This window comes from Cinclus cinclus, chromosome 3, assembly GCF_963662255.1.
Source record: "Cinclus cinclus chromosome 3, bCinCin1.1, whole genome shotgun sequence".
In the NCBI taxonomy this organism is placed as follows: Eukaryota; Metazoa; Chordata; class Aves; order Passeriformes; family Cinclidae; genus Cinclus; species Cinclus cinclus.
The window spans coordinates 77563576-77585719 of record NC_085048.1 but is presented as its reverse complement, the minus strand read 5'-3'; the positions used below and the strand labels follow the sequence as shown (position 1 = coordinate 77585719).

The 22144-nt window shown below is 35.4% G+C and overlaps 1 protein-coding gene across 3 annotated transcripts in view; it reads right to left on the bottom strand.

Annotated features, from left to right (window-relative positions):
• The window catches only part of STRN (striatin), a 62604-nt gene that overhangs the window by 18192 nt on the left and 22268 nt on the right, over positions 1 to 22144 (bottom strand). For 2 of the 3 annotated variants that reach the window (XM_062490258.1, XM_062490259.1), the window contains 5 exons: positions 21163 to 21241; positions 19204 to 19368; positions 8244 to 8379; positions 6280 to 6415; positions 2463 to 2573 (listed from right to left, as the gene is read on the bottom strand). In XM_062490258.1, the coding sequence (XP_062346242.1) occupies positions 2463 to 2573; positions 6280 to 6415; positions 8244 to 8379; positions 19204 to 19368; positions 21163 to 21241 (627 nt within the window). The remainder of the gene's footprint in view (positions 1 to 2462; positions 2574 to 6279; positions 6416 to 8243; positions 8380 to 19203; positions 19369 to 21162; positions 21242 to 22144) is intronic. The other variant, XM_062490260.1, reaches the window with a different exon arrangement.

The window sequence follows — 22144 nt, the reverse complement described above, 5'->3', positions numbered from 1 at the left end:
TTATACTTTTATTAAAATAAAAATGCAACTGGATTCGCTGGCCTACTTCCTGAAGCTACATATGGTGAAGACCCATGCCCTCCTTGACACTTACCTGTGCTTTGCTCCATCATTTTCCCACATCCCTGTTTTGACTGTTTTATATAGGATTGAGGCTGAAACATATCTTCGGTAGTTTTTCCTGTTGTAAGTTTAATTAAGAATGGGAAAATGTCTTACCCATAGTCCATTATGTCTTTTCCTAGACCAGTAAATAATACAGCTATTTTTAAGCAGCTTTAACACAGTAGTGTACTCTAATATATGTATTCCCTCATAAAACCATTCTATGATTCTATTCTCTTATTACTTCACAGGAATGTTTACTACAGCCTTGCAAAATCATGAATTTACTAATGCAGTTGCAAACACTAGTTTGTCCACCCTAACCAGAATGACTGATAATAAACTAAATTGTATTTAACTTCTCTGTCACCAAAATATTATTCAATCCAGAAGAACACTAAGAAGGATTTTGCAAGATTGTTTTACTATAATATCTGCTTTATAAAAACAGTATTTTACTTAGTAGCATTTCAGTGGCTAAGCACCATATATGATGAAATTAAATTAATAGAAACAAACTTTGTAAAATTTAATGTTATTTAGTCCTTTCTTTTTTCTCCAGTCAGCCTCCCTCACATTCTTCTTCACTATGTGCAATATTATGAATAACTGAAAACAGGCTCTAATTCTCCCTGATTTTTCTGCATTGATGCTCCTCCAATGATGGTTTGTCCATGGAAAGATGCTTAATTTCACTGCTATAGTAAACCACTTTGTCTCGCAAGATCAAACCAATCAAATCAATCCAAAAGGTACTGAACAGCAGTTATCTTCATGAAAAAGCACTGGATGTCCAAGTGCTGCCTTTACATTGTGAATTTTTACTGTAACGATATAAAACATATTCCAATAATGTCTATATTAACAATTAACTTTTTCATCAAAAATAAAAAGACAACAGCTGTTCAAAAACAGAATTTCAACACTTGGATTAAGTAATTTCTGCTAAGATAACCCTAGAGCTATTTTCCCTGAACTACGTAACATGTCTGTATATTTTAAATATAACAGACAAGTTACAAAAATCACTTTCACTGTAATCATATATTGGCATGCCCTGTCTTAACCATAAAGAAATTTAGAATCAATTTTATTAAATATGAACACTTTAGTTAGCCAGCTCAGCTTCTTGCCAGACTTGCAATTAACTTCCAGTAAATTAAAGGATTCCAAAGATGACAAAAATTATTTACCTTTTTTTTTTAATTTGGAAAAAGAGAGCTTTAGTTTTTGTATTTCGTAACATAATTTCAGCCACATAACCAACTGCTGAGCAGCAACTAATGAGAATATCAATACAAAAAGCAATAAAACAAGTCAGCCTCAGTGATGTGAGGGTCTGACATATTGGCATCATTATGCATATCTCTTTGGAAGTGAGAATTTCCTTGGTACTCATAAGCATCTTCCCACAAAGGGAGAAACATCCCTGAAATTTCTTACCAGGCTACATGCAATACTATTAATATACATCTTTCACACATGAATTCTCAATATGGCTAAGTATTTGAAACACAGCCATGGATACAGTGTTTCATTTAAAACTCTCCATCTGAGTTCAAAAAGTTTTATGGCTTACCTATCAAAACCCATTGATTTTACAAAACATATCTGTATTTCAAGAAATGTACAAAAAAAATACAGGGCTAGAAACTGTATTTCAGATACTGTTCACAGGTTGTTATTTTTCTGGTTTTGTTTTTTTTTAAATAACAAAACCCAACTTTTTTAAAAGGCTAGTCCCAGAGGTATGAAAGTCAATAAATAAATCCTGTGATTTACAAATAAACTGATGGTCATAGTTGCTTCCTATTTCGAGCCCTGCATAACAAATTATGATGACAGCATGACTTCCATGTTGTGAATGTCAAGTATAAACAGGGGTAGAAATTAACCTGTTTTCTCCCACTGTCATCTAATTGGATACTCGAGAGAGTTTCCAGTTTGGTTTCTTTCTTTGATTATTTATATACCAGACTTTAACTCTTCCTGTAAAACTGGCATGTTTCCAGCTAAGAAAGGATTCTGAAGTCTTCTGTATTCAAGTGTGAAGTATTAAAACAAAGCCTTTTACAATTTAAATAGCTGAATAACAAAAATATAAAACATGCTCAAAGCAAGAATTTTGAACTAACCCAATACTTGGTTGGAAGAAGTTATATCTAATCCAACTATTTATCGGGTAACTTGGTCGTCTGTCATTAATTTCAACCCCTGAGAACTGGTGAACAGGAAAGCAGTCAGGAGCAGCAAAGTAAAAGAGTAAGTAATTTTAGGAAAACATTGAAAGAGAGATAGAATTAAGGGTGTGAAAGATGTGAGATTTATGATTTTAAGGTGCAATGTTTTCCACTTACTCTTCACCCCCTTTTTCCCCTTGCGCTCCTTTTTGTATTGTTCCTTGAGTTTGGTTATAACTCCCTGGTCGACATTCCAGGCTTCAGGCATGAGACACTGGTCTTCCTTTTCTAAACAAAGTGAAACAAATGAAACATCCTTTTTCAATAATGTCACCAAGTGATCTCCACTGAAGGAGGCAACAGCTGCTGTCAACGGCATTTGTCTTTTATTTTAAACAGACAGAAATAGCACCAAGCTTGTGAAAGCTGCAAAACTGCTACTCACATTCCACTTCTGTTTGCTCAGAATGTTCTTAAAAAAAAACTGAGATGAAATTTCACGTGTTTAATTCCCATACCCAAGCACATAGCTGTCCATAAATGAAAGGGACATTTACTTTACAGTAAATCAGGACATATTTTTCAGCTTTTCCTTTCCTCTAGGGGAAGAATTATTATATCTAGAAGAAACAGCTATGTTACTCATCAACATAACTTTACAACTCAGATGTTGTGTTATTGCATTTCAAATTCTCATTTTATTGTCTTTGTGCTATGTTGTCTTTTACACAAAGCAGTAGCACATTTAAATCATTTTGAAAAACAATATTTATGTCATCATGGTTTAAATAAACCGTTAGAGCACTAAAGCCATGAAACTTCACAAAAAGGTGAAGGCCTGAGGTAGTAATTTTTGCGAAAGAAGTCCAAAATATTTCAGTGTACCTAATGAAAAAAAATCCTCACATTTTGTTTTGGGTTTGTTTTTTTTTTCCTAAGCATCTTCCTCAAATTGCTTCCTCTGTGACATGATACAGAATAGAAGTATCCTTCCAATTCTGCAGTATCTGGAGATTTTGAACAAAACATGTTACACGAGTTCAAATTCCCCCAAGTAATTTTTCCATATATGGACGCTGTCCTGAGGCAGCTTAGAAAAATAATTTGTGAGAAATGGGGAAGTAATACAGCTTTTCCTCATATATATTTTCCCGACCATTACAGCTCCAAAATCTTTGAAATGCATTACCTTTTTGCTTTGTTTTCTCATTAAAATCTCAACCTTATTATTTAAAGATTAATTCCTTTCAGACCAAGTTTGCTTTCTACATTGATAAGCTATTCTAGATCTTTCAAAATACAAATAATAATAAACTTATCCTCAGACTAAGCTGCAGAATGTAAATGTCTGTACAGGAAGCACAACACTATCAATCACAGTCTGAACGAGTCACTATGACTGAACAGATGATAAAAACCACACATGGGTTATTAATGTAACTGACTTGTCAAAAATGAATAATGCCGAAAAAGACCTAGGGATCTTCTATCAACATCAAATTCACCAGGTTTCAGCAACATATTCTGGCAGCAAAAGTAGCCAACAATATCCTGGGCTGTATTAACAAGAATGTAACCAAGAGGGCGAGGGAAGTCACTGTTCCCCTGAGTTGGGCACTTGTGAGACCACACTTTTGTATCCAATTTAATATTTTTAATACTGAGAAACCTTCTAGGTAGAGTCCTAAGTACCTAGTATTGGCATAGTGAAGCAAGTCTAAGGGAGCCACTAAGGTGGTTCAGGCACTGCAGCAGATGAGCTTCAAGGAGGGACTGAGACTACTGTGAGAGATGTGGTGCCAAAAAAACCCATCTTATTGTGGCCTCCAACTACCTGATGTACAGATGTTGAGAAAACAGAGCCTGACTCTGCTCAGACTTGCATCACAGAGGGAGAAGATACTTTTTAAGGTGCTCTCTCACTCCTTTGAACCCTTCAGTCATAATCCATGATCTTATACTCATGAAGTGTCAGATTTACCTAATACAAAGTTTAGCATCTTAAATCCTTTAAAAAAAGCTACGAAAATAAGCATTAGTAAGCTGAAGAGATACTCTAAAATAATTGTCTATGGGCTAAATCATGTTCTCTTAATGCATATGCCTCAATTACCACTAATGAGCAAGAATTGCATAAAGAATTCAAAAAAGATATGAGAAAACCATACTTCAGAGAAACAAGTATTTAGTCTTTCTGGAGTTAGGTTTAAAACTTTTAATCATGCTTTTCCTCCCTGGCTAGACAAGCCTTTTTTCCCTCCTTCAGAAAAAAAAAAAGAAAAAACAGAAATAGATTTTTATTAGACTGTGTTGTTGCCAGGAAAACACTGAATATATTAATTTTCTAGACTGTCCCAGCATGCTTCCCACATGTCCCACAGACACTATTCAACTTCAGAAGTGGATCCTGAACTAATGCTATTCAAGCGCTTTATAGTTCAAAAATTACCAGAAAACATCTGAGGACCTTTCAAGCCAAATGAGTTCAACGGATTACAGTAACCGAGCAGTAATACTTGGAATCCAAAATGAAGAAAGAATTTCCTCTGTGCCCTGCTGTCCCTCACTACAACAACATCATTCTACTGTACTACATTTAACAGTTTCACTTAAGTTGACCTAAGTGATTTGTAACGGCAGTTCCTTGAAGAAGCTTAGTCTTATATACAGCTACCCTAAAAGACACAGGTTGTGAAAGAATTGAAAAACATGAACACCTCCAACTCAAAAAAACCCCTTTCGCATTTCTAGAAATGAAAATACTACTTTTCTTAACAATTTATTTTAAATGTTAGACTTCTGCACACCTGTACTCAGCTGTCATCAATGAAAGAAAAAATATACCAGAAGTGTGAATTTGACAACAAAAAACTCCTGTTGGCATACTGACTTTTAGGTGACACAAGCAATAGCTGCACTGACCAAGCATAAATGGATAAAATTTTAGTATTAAAGAGCAGTATCCATTTTTTTTTTAAAGAGCAGTATTTCTAAATTTGTTTGGTGAATAGAATAATGACTGCTGTAATAATATTACAACATCCTCCTAAGCAGAGTCTACACCACACTGAACAGTAACCCGGGAGTCCAACCAGGAGATTGACATGGCTTCAGTGAAATACAGCATCTTTGAGCCAACAGCTCATGTGAGAGCCACAGCTACCACAGTTATCTGTCTGTCACAGTTGCAGCTTCATTATAAAGCTCCATTATTTCCCATCATCTTCAATAGCTCCCTCAGTGTCCACTTATCCTTAAGACTTTCCAGAGCAGCTTAAGTAGGAAACAGCTTCCCAACAAGATATTTAACCAATTCTCTTCTTTCTCCCCTTCTCTATACCAAGAGTTTAGGCAGAATAATTATGTCAAGGTAACATGGATGATGGCAATCTGGGTTGCAGCACATAAACCTCAAAGCACAGAGAGCAGTTTGTGAAATGTCTCTGTATGACTAGTGGACTTAAAGATCTATTATTATGCTCAATTATAAAAGAAAATTTGAGTAACTAAAGAGTGCATATTAACCAAATTACTAACCCATAATAAGAGTACAACTAATTTGGATTTTATGACTCACATTACTCTCTGCATCAAAGTGGGAGAAAGCAAAGATGAAAAAATATCTTTCATATCATAACTGTAAAATACAGCTTTATCAGAGCCCTTCATGTGCATGGGTCACTGGAAAAATACATTGAAAAACCACTCATAAAATTTAAATTCTATCTGCCTTAGAATTAAAGAAAAAGAAAAATGACCTGAGGCAGAAACCTTGGAGAAACTTTACACTAAAGTAGCGCACAGAAAAAAATAAGAATATTATATCAAGAGGACTTCAGTCTGCCAATTATTTACTGATAATAAAATAGAAATAGTAGAAATAACCAAAAAATACTGTGATCCTGATAGAGATCTCATTCAATGAACTGATCAGTCACAATATATTCTTAGCACATTTTTTTTTCTCCTGGTATGATCCATCAAATTTCCTTACCCCAGTCTGTTCCATCTCCCGAACTTCTTGATTCCCCATCACCATCATCTGAGGTAACCAAAAAGTCAAACTCTTTCAAAGCTTCTTCTGTATCTCTGTCTTCACTGCTGTCAGACAGGACTCTTTTCCTTACAATCTGAAAAATCAGAAAGGACAGGGACAAAAAAAAGCTGAATTAAGTTACAAACACATTTTTAATCCAAGCAGTACTGTCTTGTCCTCTATGCAAAATCCAAACAGGAAGTTGAAGAGGAAGCAGAAAAGTACACATTAATAAGCAAATCTGGAAGAGTACGTAGATTTTATTCAAACTTCAAAATGAAAGTGAAACTTGTGTGTCACTCTTTCTTCCTGTGACCATCAATAATAATCACGTGGATAATGAACCCACACTAATCTACACCACTACTATACTTTTCTGTAATATTAGAATGTACAAACTTTCTCTTAAAACATTTTTGAAAAACACATAAAACCCACAAACAAAAACCCAAGAATGCCATAGAAAAGACTTCAGCAAAACCAAAGTCACTTTGCTTCTCGGAAAACAGCCTAACTTAAAATTCTGAAATCATTGGACCATGACACAACTCCAGGAAACAAATAAACCAACCCCAAACCCCACAAATGACAAGAACTGATTTTCTTAGATGCCATAGGTCATTCCACCCTGAATGCTTTCTGAAATGTTATTGCTATTTAAATATGTTGCTTTTCATGTTTCAACTGCATTTCCCCCTCAGATACAAGAGCAAATTCTGGTAAAAGAAAAAATATACTTTTTAATGAAGAATTTAATTTTAAGCTTTCCACAAAAAATTTACTTTTCCCTCAATCAAAATGAACTACATTCTTTGCAATTATTTGACCAACTGGTAAGCTGATGCCCTGAGATACGAAAACTGTACAACAATTTTTACTTTTACAGAAATAGAAAATTTACATTAATCACAATCTTTTGACTTGGAACCTTACTAAGGGTCAGTCTGTAAAGACTTCAATACATAGTCTGACATCCCACAGCTCATGAGGACAAGCGAATGTATTTCCTCTAAATGCAGTGAACCAATTTCTAAACCTGAAGCAGTTCTAAACTTCAAGCTTCATTTCTTCAGCAGGCTTAGTGAGCATACAGTAATATACAGGACTTAACAGGAGAGTCTCAGACATTAGTTCACAGTCCATGAATGACAGGAAAGATCTGAAAAGATCCCCTTTAAAAATGCCATAAAACTAATTGGATTTTTAGTGTTAATTCTTGAAACTGACTACAAACACAATCACATCCATCATATCTTATCTGCTTCAAATTATAGGAAATCCAATCCCCTGAATAAATGCTAAAGAAGAATACTGATTGCATGTATCTATGTGATCATATGAGCAAATCATATAGCAAAGTATAAATCACGAGTGAGGTGAAGACATTTGACTGAGCAAACAAAAAAATTTCTTAACTACATTAGAATTCGTCCAGTTACACTTCTTCCTTCCATAAGCTATAAATACAAGTGTATTTCAGTTCTGTACTCTAAGACAAATTTTTACAAGTCATTTTAAATATCAGAATTTTTAAAAATAAATATTCAATAATAATTACTGACATGCAATGTTCTGAACAAGACCTTCGAACTAAGCAAGAACTGTAAAAAAGGACATCTGATACCTTAAAAATTGTGTTCCAGTATACGTCAAAAATACTAGTCAGTATGGAACAGAAGAGACAATTTTCGAAAAATGTAATCTAACTTAGAGCAATAAAGATGGCAAAGCATAACTTGTATGCACAAACTCAGAAATGCATATATAATTCCTCTTATGCACACATGCTTTGACAGAACATCATAAAGATGCATTAATGATTTGCATGTGTACATACACAGTCATATACTTTGCTTATAGGCACCTCATTAATCTCACTTTTTCTGTTCTTCGTAACTTTTTCAATTATTTTTTCCACTCACTGTTGCGGTATCAATGATTGTTTTCTCTCTTCCTTCAATATCTTCTTCATCTTCCTCATCACTAAAGTCTGCAGCTGCATTTTCAAGAAACTTGAAGGTCTCTAGCAGAGAGGCAGAGTCAGTCAATTCAGGTTTCCTAAACAACAACAACAACAACCACCATCATGAGACAAAAGAAATCACAATGAAGACTCTTTTACAATTACTAACCTGTTCTGTATTATTATGTCCAACAACATATAAGACTAAAATAAGTAAAAAATGGACTGTTAACAGGTAAAGTTCTTGTGGCTAAAGAACTAAACAATATACATAAACAGTATTATTAGAACCAACAAAACAATTTATTAGAACCAACAATTATTCTTAATATGGCCATCACTACTAGGACAGACAATTCAATTTTTTATTTGAAAAGCATTTTAAAGCAACATTCATCTGACATGTGCCCAAAGCAACATCACTACTGCTATGCCATTACTGAAAGCCTCAGCAACAAGGACATGAGCAACAGCTACCAAGCTGGATTCTCACGGGCACATCAGGGTACAGGAAAATTTGCTCCTGCTAGCTGATATTCCTCACCTGTCTGGGAAATACCAAACTCTAGATCTATATTTATTAGCTTTTAAGGCATGATAAATATGCCACTATAAATTAATATATTGGGGAAATATAATTGATGACGAAATAATATTTCAATTTACATTAAACAAATAAGAAAATGGATGAATATTGGGTAAAATTATGACTGCGCTGGCAGAAATTTAGGCAGTGCCTCAGAACAGGAATCATAAGGGTTGTTATATTAACAACCAAAGAGAATTCAAGAAACAGGACTGTAACAATTATTAAAACTCTGACAAAAGTACAGAATAAAGCAGTCCTTAAATTATCAACAGGATCTGTGTTTTCTATGCAGAAAATGCACTTCTCCGTGAACTCCTGAAAGATACAGCAGCAAAGAAAATTTATTCATTTTGAATTGTTACAATTACTTCCAGTAAATCCTGGTACATTCTTAGATGGCTTTACAGCAATGAAGACAAGCTTTACTGTTTTCTTACCTTTAATCAGCAGTCAGTTTTTCATAGTTCATCACTAAGTGCACGTCATCTTGATTCTCACAATCACTGAAACAGCAGAAATCTCCCCCTCTCTCTTTTCAGAACTATAGCTCTAAATTGCCTTGTGCAGCCACCCTTACTACCAGCAAGTTCCTTGCTTCTGCTAACCTTTTCAAAAGGTTCAATCAGCTAACACACCTATACAGTAAGGCCTTGTAAACTCCCTGCAGTGTGAACACCTGATCATCCCTCCATCACCCGCTTACTCCAGTGTTTCAGTGTAACACTTTCCAAAGGTCTATTACAGGAAGCATCCAAGGGCAAAAGCTTTGATGTGTAATAAGGCATGATAAGCAGCACAATTCCTTCTTTGTACAGTCTCCTGCTCAAGCAGTTCTATGCTTACATGACAACAATCAGCAGAAGTGGCTTCTTCATAGCCCCACTGGCATAGATCTGGCATTTCATTAGGACAATTTGCTACTCTTTTTATTTCACTTGCTCCTTTATCACCCAAAAATACCAATAGAGATTTCACTTGCCATTAGAAATTCTGCATACACAGCACCATAATATACCATGACACCATGATAAACAGTATGTTTTCATGGTCACTGGTTTTTCTGAGAATATTCCTTCCACTCTTCCAGATTTCAGCTTAGATAAGAAAAATCTTAAGCATGTTTCAAATTTACCCTGCTTCCTGCAGTATTGTTACTCTCGTTTCTATGACAAACCTGAAAACACTCTGTAGTATTTTTATTTTTCCTTAAGTAATCAGTACTTTGGAAGCCTATAACACCTCATGAATCTGTAGTAATAATATATATTTTCACAGAAATCCTATGGTATGGTTACCTTCCTGTTTCCAACAGAAAAATCTTGATAAGACAACACTAGCAATGTGCTACATTTGACTAAATCATCCAACCACAACTACTTCTGGATTTTTTCCTCTGTATTTTGCCATGTTAAGACACTATGGCGGATGATCTGTAATAGCAATTATCAGATATATTCCAGTAAACAGCAATGTATAAACTAATACCAAACATGGAATATAAAATTTTAATTAACTTAATGTTAAGAAACAGATGTCCTTCCATAGGTCCAATTATTTGCAGTAATTCATACCAGACTTGGCTCTGTACTCATTTGCTCTTAAACCTGGCTCTCTCACACTGAAGTTCAAAGTGGCTACCAAAAGACATTATACCTTTCTTTTATTAACAGCTCTGATTTTAACTATGCTACATACACATTTTAGTGGGCAGGATATATATACATAATAAAGTATCTGCACTTGCATGGGAAGCAGGGGTAAATGGGCATCTCAAACATTGGGAAACATGGTAGCTTATTTATCATGTATTTCAAAACTCCTGCACAGCACAAGAATGTACAGTCAGCAAAGTGCCACAGAAGATTATTTGTGCTAAGACACAACTTCCAAGGAAGAATTCTTGAGAACCAAAAAACAAAACAGAAGATTTAAACTATTAAAAGGTTCTACAGGAAGATAGTTTCAAGCTGACAGACAGGCTGATTTCCTATACTGTACCCCAATAAACTTCAGCAGTCAAATCAAAGGTAATTTAATAATTTGAGCTGTCATCCTTTAGCAGCATATGAACATAATGCATTTTGGAAAATGCTGTCAGCATGAATACTTAGGAAGAACATAAAATGTATTGAAGAGAAATGTCCGGCCTTAGCTAATTTATGCTATGTACTTTGATGGCAATTTCAAGTTTGCTTATTTCATTAATTTTCCATCTGGTTAATTTTTTTCTCTTAGGGGGTCATTCACAAAGCAACATTAAAAAGCAGAAGGGTCCAAAATATATTGGGAGATAAGGTAGTAAAATAAATAACTTTAAATTCCATTTTAGAAAAAGAAACACAGTTTGACATTTTCAGGGCTTTTGTAGCTTTAAGTATTTTTTTTTAAAAATCAGTGGGTGAAAATAATAGAATCAAGCTCCAAAAGTAGGGGGGGACTGATACAAACTGTGGTATTACAAGCACAAGTGAGGCAAGACTACAGCAAGGACCTGGTGCACATAAAGAGAGACCATAAACCCTAAAAAGAACTCAACAAGGAACAATTCCTCTTTTCTGAAGTGTCCTGTATAAACATATTTAAGGGAGAACATAATTTTCAAAGTGCAAGAAATTAGGTGAAGCTTTTTCCTTCCTCCCCAGCCATACTGTCTAAAGAATACTAGCTGGGGTAACTCTGCATTACATCCTCCTTTCCAGTAGCCTTATCCAAGTAGAAAGGGAATTCTTTGGGGCAGAGATATTACCCTGCTACTCCTGCCTATCCACAATTAGGTACAACAGGGCTAACTGCTTCTCATGAGCATAACAGCAAATACTCCCAGAAGGTAACTGCAGCTAGACTAATGCTGCTGGGTTTTCCATCTTACTGCAACAGATGGGCAGTGCACAGGTTTTGTGAATACCACTATTGAAACAGGGAACTTCTGATTCCTAAAGATAAGAAATGTTTTCCTGTTTAAAACACAAAATTCTTGTTACAAATGGAATGGTAACTGAAGTACTTACACCCCTTAAATATGATACTGAAATCACATGATTATTTTCCTTCTCAGAAGAAGCTTTCTGCAGACAGAATTCTGCACAGCTGTGAAAACCTGATCCAAATTAGTATTTTACAGTTCAATTATTCAGATCTGTGTTAAACTCTTGTCCCCTTTAAGATTAAAAATATTAATAGCTTCCCATGAAATCAAAAAAATATGATTTGTGGCTATTCTACATATCCTATTAAAATAAAGCAAGCCTGGCTTTGCTGGGCTCTGCAGGCCATAAGACCAACTCTTCATTTTCTGCCCAACAGTGACATGCCTCGAGACAACTATTTTGTGTAAAAATCCAGTTAGTTCTGTCACTGAAATATTACCAGCTTTAAAAAATGTATAGATCAGGCTGAATGTATTTGCTCTCAACATTTAATATTCAAGATCTTAACACAAATCCTATTCTTAATGAGTGAAATGCAGAAGCCATAACATATAGGCAAGGTGAAGTTAAACAGCATGATGATGATACCTTTCCTGCTCTCAGTGTGATCCAGGACATTTGAAATTGCAAAGTCAAGTTTAACTTAGACTAAAGTCACATTATACACATGTATTTTCTTTGTAACTAACACAATCTATATTTCTATCATTACCCTCTCCTTTATTGATAATAACTCTGGAAAATCTGTGGTCATGTCCAGGGAGAGTCTCAAACTTCTCCCATGAACTGTCCAACCACAAGGCCATTAAGTGCCTCGGTCATAGTCTCATAGCCTCAAAGGAAAGAATAGAGGCCTTTTTTGTTTATTTATTTTATCCAAGACATACACAAGTTATCTTAAATAAAACCAGTATTTTATTGATAAATTTCAGAAACAGAAAGAAATACCACAATAAAGTTAAATAAACACAAGTTCAGCTTAGGCTGAGAAATGTTCCTGGGAGCTTGTACAGATGGAAAGAACCTGTTGGGACCCAGCATTCAGAGTTGTTCTACCAAACTCTTTCTTGAACCATTTTCTTTGGTTCAGTTTCCTACTACTATCAAAATAGCTACTGCATAGTCTTCGTAAGTTTTATTAATTCCCCACAGAATTTAGTTATCACATGTTTTTAAAAGTCTTTTCAATGTGACTAGTTAAGTTCTATCACACTGTACTCATTAAATAAATGCATGCAAATTCAATGAGGAGTGTCTTTATGAACAGTTCATTAGATGTTCAACACAATAAAATCTTTCACAATGCAGTACAGAAAATACCAAAATAATTTATAAATCACGGAACACTCACAGTCATCAAAATTTACACACAACGAACACAGGCCAGGCTAACAGTCTGTCACAACCTTTGAAATCTCCTATGAATTCACACCACACAATGCAAGAAGTAGTGCAATATGTATTACAACTGGTAAGCAACACTTACAAAATGGTTTGGATATAAATTGGAATCAAAAAGGAATAACATTGAAAAAGCAAGGATATTTCTCTTGCCAAATCTAGTCAGCTAACTATAATATATTAAACAAATAAGCTTTATAAAGAATAAAAAATAACCTTAATATTTGAGGTACCAGAGTAACTTTTGAAGTTATTTCTCCATTCATCTCCCCTCTCTTTGCTTCTCTTTCTCCAACTGCATGACATCTGTCTCTTTCTCCCTATCCTTTCTCTACTGTGAGGCTTATGTGACATTTCCAAGAAGCATCTTTCAAACTCTTAAGCCACAGAATGGTGCCAATTAAAAGTGTGGTCCATTTGTACTTCTTTCTTCACAAAAACCCCAATTTATATACTTTTATTTCTGCTTTATTACATCTATTGAAAGCATCCAGATCTGGTCTAAATCAGGTACTTTTGAAATGCCTGCTAGGTCACTGCAAGATGGAGGCAGGGAGAAACAGAAAAAGGTGAAAAAAACCCCTCAAAATCTATTTGCTTTATTCCCTTTACTTCCCCCCTCCCCCCCTTTTTTTTTTTTTTTGTAATTCAACATCTACAACTACTATCTTGGAAATCTTTTTCATGGCAGACATTACCTGAGGTTTATAAATTCAGAGGTATTTTCCCAAATAAACCATTTTATAAGCTAGTCAACAAACAATATTCATCAGCCAGTATGCAGCATTTTCATTACTTGGGCCAGTGTTAATAGGATTTAGAGATGCAAAAGAGTTATTAAGGTCTTCTGGCATACAATGATGTTCATTCACTGAAGTGCCATTTGTTGTATATCAGAAAGATAAAGTTTTCAAAATTATTAATTTTTGAAAAGGTCTTCAGATTTGCTCTCAAATGCTGAGGTTTTGCCCATGTAAAGCATAGGCAGTGGAAGCTCTTTGCAGTTCAACAGGAAAAGAAAAGGCAGCAGGTAAGTTTCAGAGAGGGACTGATGTATCACTCACCACCATTTTTCTTTAAGAATTTTCTATTGGCTATTTATAGTTCTAATGATCAAACCCTTAGCAAGAACTAGTCCATACAATTATTTTTAATATAGACATTCATATCTATGCATATGTATACATGTTTGGTATATCCTCATTACTTTCCAGTTCTATTCCTTTATTATTGCTTCCACTCATACTAAATGGTAGTCAAATACACACCTTCAAGAAGGTAAACTAATTTGACTGTTTAGGTTTCACTCATTAAGATAAAGCTACTAAAAAATGAGGCCATAAGTGAATGAAAGACACTTAAGTACTTTCATATTTTCAAGGCTACAAGCTACATTTGCAGGAAACTTTCGTTTCTGTTTCAGTTTGTTGGGGGAAAGCACCCATTCCTCTCACTGCAAGTGTTAGGAATATAAACCATTATTATGAGGTTATTATTTTAGTATCTATTTTTGAGTCCAGTCATGCCAAGTGGTACTTATCTTTTGTAATGCAAGGGAGCTGATTGAAGAAACTGAAAACTGATTCCCTTTTAAATTCCATGGAATAAGTGAAAACAGGACTATATCTAGCTCACGTTATCATATTAACATTTCATTTATGGATTCAAAATCTTGCAGGGTGCATTCAAAATCCACATGAGGTCTTTCTTGAGTGCTAAAGTTTTCAAGAGGATCTGTACATCAGCAAATAAACAGGCAATGTAAGAATACAAGTCTGGCCACACATGTAGCAGCTAGTAACACAAAGTCTGGAGCTACTTCACCTGAGGATGAAGAGAAACTGATTTGTTTTAAAACAGAATCAGACAATAGTAGTTTGTTCATCACTGTACCAAAGGAAGGGGAACTTCTCTGATGTAACTGCAATCATGTAGGATATACGAAACTAAGCTGAGAGGCATGAGGGACCAGACAGCAATTTTCTAAAATAACTAGAGCCTAGCAGAATTCAAGTTACATAGTCTCTGCTGTAAATAAATATTATTGTATTAAGTATTTGCACTACATTAACCATCATATGCTTCTACATACCAAAGCAAACAGCATCAGCTTCACAATAATAATCCCAAACATTTTCACTAGCCTTTCCCACACAAAGTTAGTATCCCAAACAGAAGGTCCAAACCTTGGCTGTTGAAATCGGTATAAAGGACAGATAACAAGATATGACTCATGTAATAGGCAAGTGCTGTTGTAAAAACAACTTTAAAAATCTGTAAAAGCTGTAATAAGCTGAACAGAGGAAAAACATCCTCTCTACCCACCATGAAGTATACACTTCACACATCCCTGAGGTCAGAGGAAATATGCCAGGAATTATTTTTAAAACAATTAAAGGCATTAAAAACATTAAAAAAATCAGAGAAGTGTGGGGTTCCACTGTGCTCAGAAGTACAGTCAGAGCAAGTCAGAGGTATTTCTGAGGGAGGCTGAGCAGCAGCAACAAGCACTATGCACAGATTAGTACGCTTCGAAAAAAATTGTGCTAAAGTCAGACTGTGTTGAGAAATAGATCAGCTCTTTCATTTTTTCCCTGGAATTTTTTGCAATACTAATTTATTTTGTGCTCCACCACCTTCATTTCACTAAGAAAGTATTGGTAGATTACCAAACAAATAATGAAAATATAAAGGATGTTTTGTTTCCTATTGCCATTACTCCCTCTCTCCTCTCAAAGAGATAACCATATGGCACCATAAAAGCATCAAATATCATCTCTTTCCTTTCTTTGGAATTTATCACATGAGTGCTCAGTTGTACAGAAGGCAGTTGAGCCAATCTGTTCTTTCGGCAATTTACACTGCTATATAGAGAAATCTTTAAGGAAAGGAAAAGTTAGTGTGCCTTCCATTATCCTGTTTTTTCTGGAAATGCATCATTAAATCCATATTCCCCCTGTTTTTCACTGTACTATTTCCCTTTCTATTGTACATTATCTTCATCACATTCACCCATATTCTTTCAAACTCCTACAGATTTGTCTTTATTGTTTCTCATCCCCAAGGTTTGCTCTTTATTCTCTTTATTTCCTGCACTCCGCTTCTCACATTTTTCACTCCATTCCATTTTGTAAAACATGGACTTAAAATGCATGGATTCAACTGGGTGCATATTATGCAGTTTTTCCAGGATCAAACAGATCAAACATGCTATGAGCTGTCTTTTCTCACTTCAGCAGAGGTGTATTCCTTGTTAAGACTGCATCCACTTTCCTGTGTTACTTTCTGCCCAGTGCCCTGCTCTTCAAATGTAACAAAAACATCTTCAAGTTCACTACTGTCCTCAGACTTGCAAGCAGATATTTGCCATCAATGCTCATTATATGTTTTGAACCAGAAAATCTGTCAAACTGCATTGGCTTGAGCACTTCACAAGCTTTTCTCTAGCAAAGCTTTCTCCTGTGGAGAGTTTCACTGTACCCATACAGTCACATAGATTCTTCAGTCTGCATTTTAGTTTGCAACTGCCCCAGTGTCTCATGGTCCTGCAAACACTCACACATGTCCTTAAACTTCCTGGAATTGCACTAAGGTTTTGTTTGGTTTCTTGTTCTTCCAGCTTCTCACCGTAACTTTCCTCTTCTACCATTACCAAACTGCAGACACTTGTTCATTGCACTCCTTCCAACTGTAAAGTCTGCTGTAGCCCAAATCCATTTTTCACTTTACATGCACACAAGGAATAACAAGAGGCTGCTAAAGGAACTGCCAGTCCTTTTGCCCTCACAGTAAGCAGCCTAGCACTGGTGAGGTTGCTTCAAAGGACACATCTTCCTCAACTGTAAGCCAGAATTTAGCTGAGTCACCTAAATTGTATCTAGTTCTGCCAACCAGGTAGGAAAGCATTGAATTAGGTTTTCAAACACTCACTAAAAATTTCAGTTGAGTTCAGGAGTAACACCCTGAGTTCAGGAGCAATACCCATGTGCCTTAGACCTGTGTCATCTATTCAATGCTATACTTTTCAAAGAGAAGCTGTTCTAAATAAGCTGAAGTAATGCTGTCATTACATGAAGCAGGTAACAGACAAACATGAGCTCATTTCTGATTTTGCATCTATCACAAAGCTGCACTTTGAAATTTCAGAGGCAAGTAATGATGCAGTTGGAAGAAGGTGAACAGTGCCACACATCACAGAAACAGTGAGGCAGCACAAGATGAAATAGCGTGTTAAATAACAGGCAGTCTCTGCCAGGAAGCAAGCCACAGAATGCTTCCTGAAAGAAAAATTGAAAGAGGTGGTAAATCCTGACTTTTTCCTTCCAGGGAGGGAGATCTCAGCGGACATCCAGAAATTCAAAATCACCCATGATCACTGACATTACCATGTTGAACAAGAACCCTGGAAACCTTTTCCACTGTAAAGCCCTGGAGTCCCTTCTTGTTCATTATGTTATCAAAACACTTCTCTAAGCTTTATAATGCAGTCTGCCATCTCAGGCAACACAAGCAAGAACAATTTTTCAAACTGTACAGCCTGACCAGCCTTGCAAGTGACAGGCTTGTACAGCCACAATGGAAGGGAATTCATTTTTCTCCATTAGTGAATATACTCAGCCAGCAGGTATACTACAAAGTGTTAAACCTAATGTCAGATCTATCCTAAAACCAGGCAGATAGGAAAGAAATGCAAATATATCCAAAAGTCCTACATCAAAACCACTGTCCCTGTATTTCATCCACCAAGTAAATACCTTATACACACAACCACCTTTTTCAAAACTGTATAAATACACATAAATAAATTTTGAAGTGTAAGAGAAGAAGCTTTATTTACACACTTCCCCTTCACCAGATATCTAACCCCAAAACTGTTATTGCAAGCTATCAAGCATTACTTGTTCTTCAAAACAAAGCTGCTGTACATAAAGGACAAGACTTGTCAACTATGTAGCAACATGATGTATTTCAGTAGCTTGCAGGTTTTCTCACACATTCAAGTTTTCCATCTCCCAGCATTATATTTAATTACATAACAATGAACTTCGGCCCTTATGTAACTTGTTGGCCTGAAGTTGCTGCAGCTATCAGGATGGTATAAATGAAATCTTAAAAATGCTTTTTATATGATAGGATGCATATATATAACAGTATTAGGTCTTAGAAAATAATGGTCTTGGATTTTGCCCCATGAATATAGAAAAGGAAAAAAGAGTGAGAATTTCTGAGGAAAGCTGTGCTACTACTGGAAGCAGCTACCTCTATTGTTCCTACAAATCTGCATAATTTTCATTATTTTCCAGTTTTGCAAGTACAGTATCTTAAAGAAGAATGAACAGATTGTTTTTCCGAAGCCGAGTTAAGTTTAACTTACTTTTTATCTTTTTTAACTCTGCACGGAAAAGAGGAAAAAAAGCCTCTTAAGTTTTAACATTACTTAAGAGAAGAACACCTTTTACTGTCTTTGACTGATTCCCACAGTATTAGAAATCCTAAAACACAGAAATTAGTAACCTTAATTTCAGTCACATTTACATATGTCTATTCATCAGGAGAAAACCAAAAACTTACAGCACTCAGCATGTGATGAGTGACTTTGTTTTCATATTTAGTCAAAAAAATCCTTCTTTTATATAATTGTCATGTCACAGTCAGCACAGACCAGAAGAGCAAAGCCTGTAACTTAGACAGTAAAGTGTCCAGCAACACAAACAAATCATTAACTTGAAACAACACTAACTTCTAAATACTTAGCAATCATACCTCAAAAGAGGCTTGATTCGACTTAGTGCTGCCATCCAACTGGAAAAAAAAATATGGTGCTCTAAAGATGTGAAATCTAAAGAATTACTTCCATACTTCCTGCTTAATATAATAAAATTAGTTAGATTGCTTTGATCTCAAACTAGGAAAAAATCCTGAAATCTTCTCAGTGAACAAAAATTTTGTTCAACACCAAGTGCATTTATGCAGAATGATAACAAAGTCATCTTGACGCTTACCCAATCATTGCGTTTTCTTTAATCTGCCCCTCTGTGCCATTTACCATTGGCTCTTGATTTCTGTTTTCTTTTTCTGAAGCATCACTTGAGAGGCCCAATAAAGCTCGCACTCGTTTTGATTTCACATCCAATATCGTGTCGGTGTAGCCCACTTCTTGTAGATACCTGAAGGAGAGAACTCATGCTAATCTTCTCTGCACATCTCACTTCAGCAAAACATGAAATGAAAACTTCTCCCTGAACTCATCCTCAATCTCTTATCTTAGCAAACTACGGTGCTGAGCTAGTGAAACGTGCTTGTAAATCATCCTGTACCAGCTGCAGAAGGATCGCCTCTTGCAGTACCAGCCTCTACAGTCACTGAGGAAAAAAAAGTCAGAGAGCCTAGTAGTCAGAGGTTATACAATACGTTATTCATTCATTTACTAAAGTGGATGGAAAAGCACTTTCAATTAAAATATTTACAACTGCTTTATAAAAATCACCACAGTTGCATGCACAACCATGGTCATTTTATTATTTGACAAATGGAAACTAGATGTAAGAAGCAACAGATATGTTCCTTATATAAACATTATTAGAAGCCTAGAAAACAGGGAATAAAAAACAAATTCTGTAACTGTAGCTATTAGTAAGAATTGTCATTTATGATGGACTAGGCTTGAAAAATCTTTGTCTTGCCTTTCCTTTATTCTGCAATGGATCTGCAAAAATTTGTCTTCCATGTAAAGACTTAACAGCAAAACCCCTTTGTATAAAAACCTCACAGCCTGAAGTTGGTTCCGTAGGTTTAAAGTTGGCTCTTTCATCAATATGCCATGTTGCCCTTGAGAGAAACGGGAGGGAAATAACTATTTAAAAAAGTAAAAATTGGTTTGTGTCCTTCCCTCTAGAACATGGAGTTAATAGCACTGAACTGATTAAACTGTCAATATTCTAGCCAGCTCTGAAGATGGGAAATGTTATTTTACAGTGACAGCTGTTAAGAATCAGGGACATGCACTTTTCCTGCAAGAACATTCTACTCCAATTATTTAACAGTATCATTCACATAACCACATTAGGAGAGAAATACTGATTGTTTGCTATAGAAAAATCAAACGAGTCACCTATGCAAAACAGAGACAGTAATACGCGCTCTATATTCAGCAGCGTGTCACTCTTGTATGAAATGTACTGAGAAGGAATTACTTGTCTTCAGAATCACTGACCCAAGTCAAGACCACTGACCCAAGTCAAGACCACTCTATTTACATTTATTCAGCATGCTTTCAAAGATCTGAGCTCTTGCAAAAGAGAAGCCTGTACAAGCCAACCAACGAATTTAACTTTTGTACAACTCCTTGGAAAAAGGTCTTTTAATGTAAGTTCCAGACCATCCTTATTGCCTCAGTCCCCTCTCATTTAAACCTCTGTAACACTCCAAATATCATGGCAATTAATTTAGTTTATGACCACAATTCAAAAATTAATTTAGATTAACAGACATTTTTTCAGTGAGATGAACAGAAAATTAGAAAACATCTAGTCTAACCTTCTGGATATTAGTCTTTTCTGCAACTTAAGCAAGCAAATATAAAACTTCTCCTTCTCCAATGCTAGCTGTTTTTATTTCACACAGCTCTTAGCAGCATTACTTGTGTCTTTTGCTTTTTAACTGCAAAATGTTGTGACCCACTGTTCTCCCAAGCAGACTGTTTGATTATACTCAATGAAAGAAAAGTAAATGAGATCAGGTGTTCATGACTTGACAATGCTTCTCATCTGAAGTTATGAAAAAATAAAATCTTTCAAAACCCAAGGAAAAGTAGTGTAGAAGCTCAATGAACTCCATCACACACACTAACTTTTCTTTCAGTTATATGTAACTGAAAAAAAAATCAAATAGCATCACCATCATATTTCATTAGCAGATTCTTTCTTTGCATTGAGTATTTGAGTCCTTTTATCAACACTTACTGTCTTAACAGCTGTCGTCCTTGTTTCCATATTAGCTGACTGTTCTGTTGTGGCTGAACCTCTGTCTCATTCCCTTCATCTGAAAAAGATTATTTTATTACATTTTTTTTTCCTTTTCCTATTTGCATAAATGACACCCATTCACTTGAAAAGACAAATGTGATCTGCCTTAAAATGATTAGGAATGGTTTAATAACAAAATTCAAAGTGCAAACATGAAGGGAGAAAAAGAAATTGCACAGAACACATAACTGTAATACTATACACTCATCAAGATTTCCAGGTACATCCTACTCTATGAGACCAAGTCCTGACTCCTTTCCAGTCCTAACTCCAAAACAGTTCTACTCTATGAGAGTAAGTTCCAAACTGTTTTAGGGGCACATAATGACAGTCAGTCTGCTGTCTAATTTTTGCTTTGACCTTCCAAAATGATTGCTGCTCAAATTAAGTCTGAATACAAATATCCTTAACTGCTAACTGCAGCACAATATTGGTTTGAAACTTCCCAATTTCCTTAATATTTGACAATTCAGTGTAAATCAACAGATCTACTTCCATCAATTTAATCCTTATTTGTATTAGTTTTGTAGAAGCAAACAAACAATAGGGGCTATTTTTTAACCTGAAAAGTTGTTGAAAAATTTTTGTCATGTTTTCCCCAGCTATAAGTCTGTAACCAAATGTTACTACTCCAGGAAAATCTACCAAAAAAGAAAAAAAATCATGTCGCTGTTCTCTTAAAAAAACTATCAGAATGCTGGCAAGCAACAGCTACACACTTAATCTACATATAGCTTCACAGCACACGATGGTGGGGTTTTTTCCCCTCTCCTCGAGGAGATTCATATGCTTTCCAAGATAAAAGATCTTGGTTTATTATCTATGAAAGCCTCTACAAAATTTAAAAACCTTGTGGTTCATCACTGAAGGATAAACAAACTTCCTGTGTAAGCAAGACTTAAGAACCAGAAAAACCTGT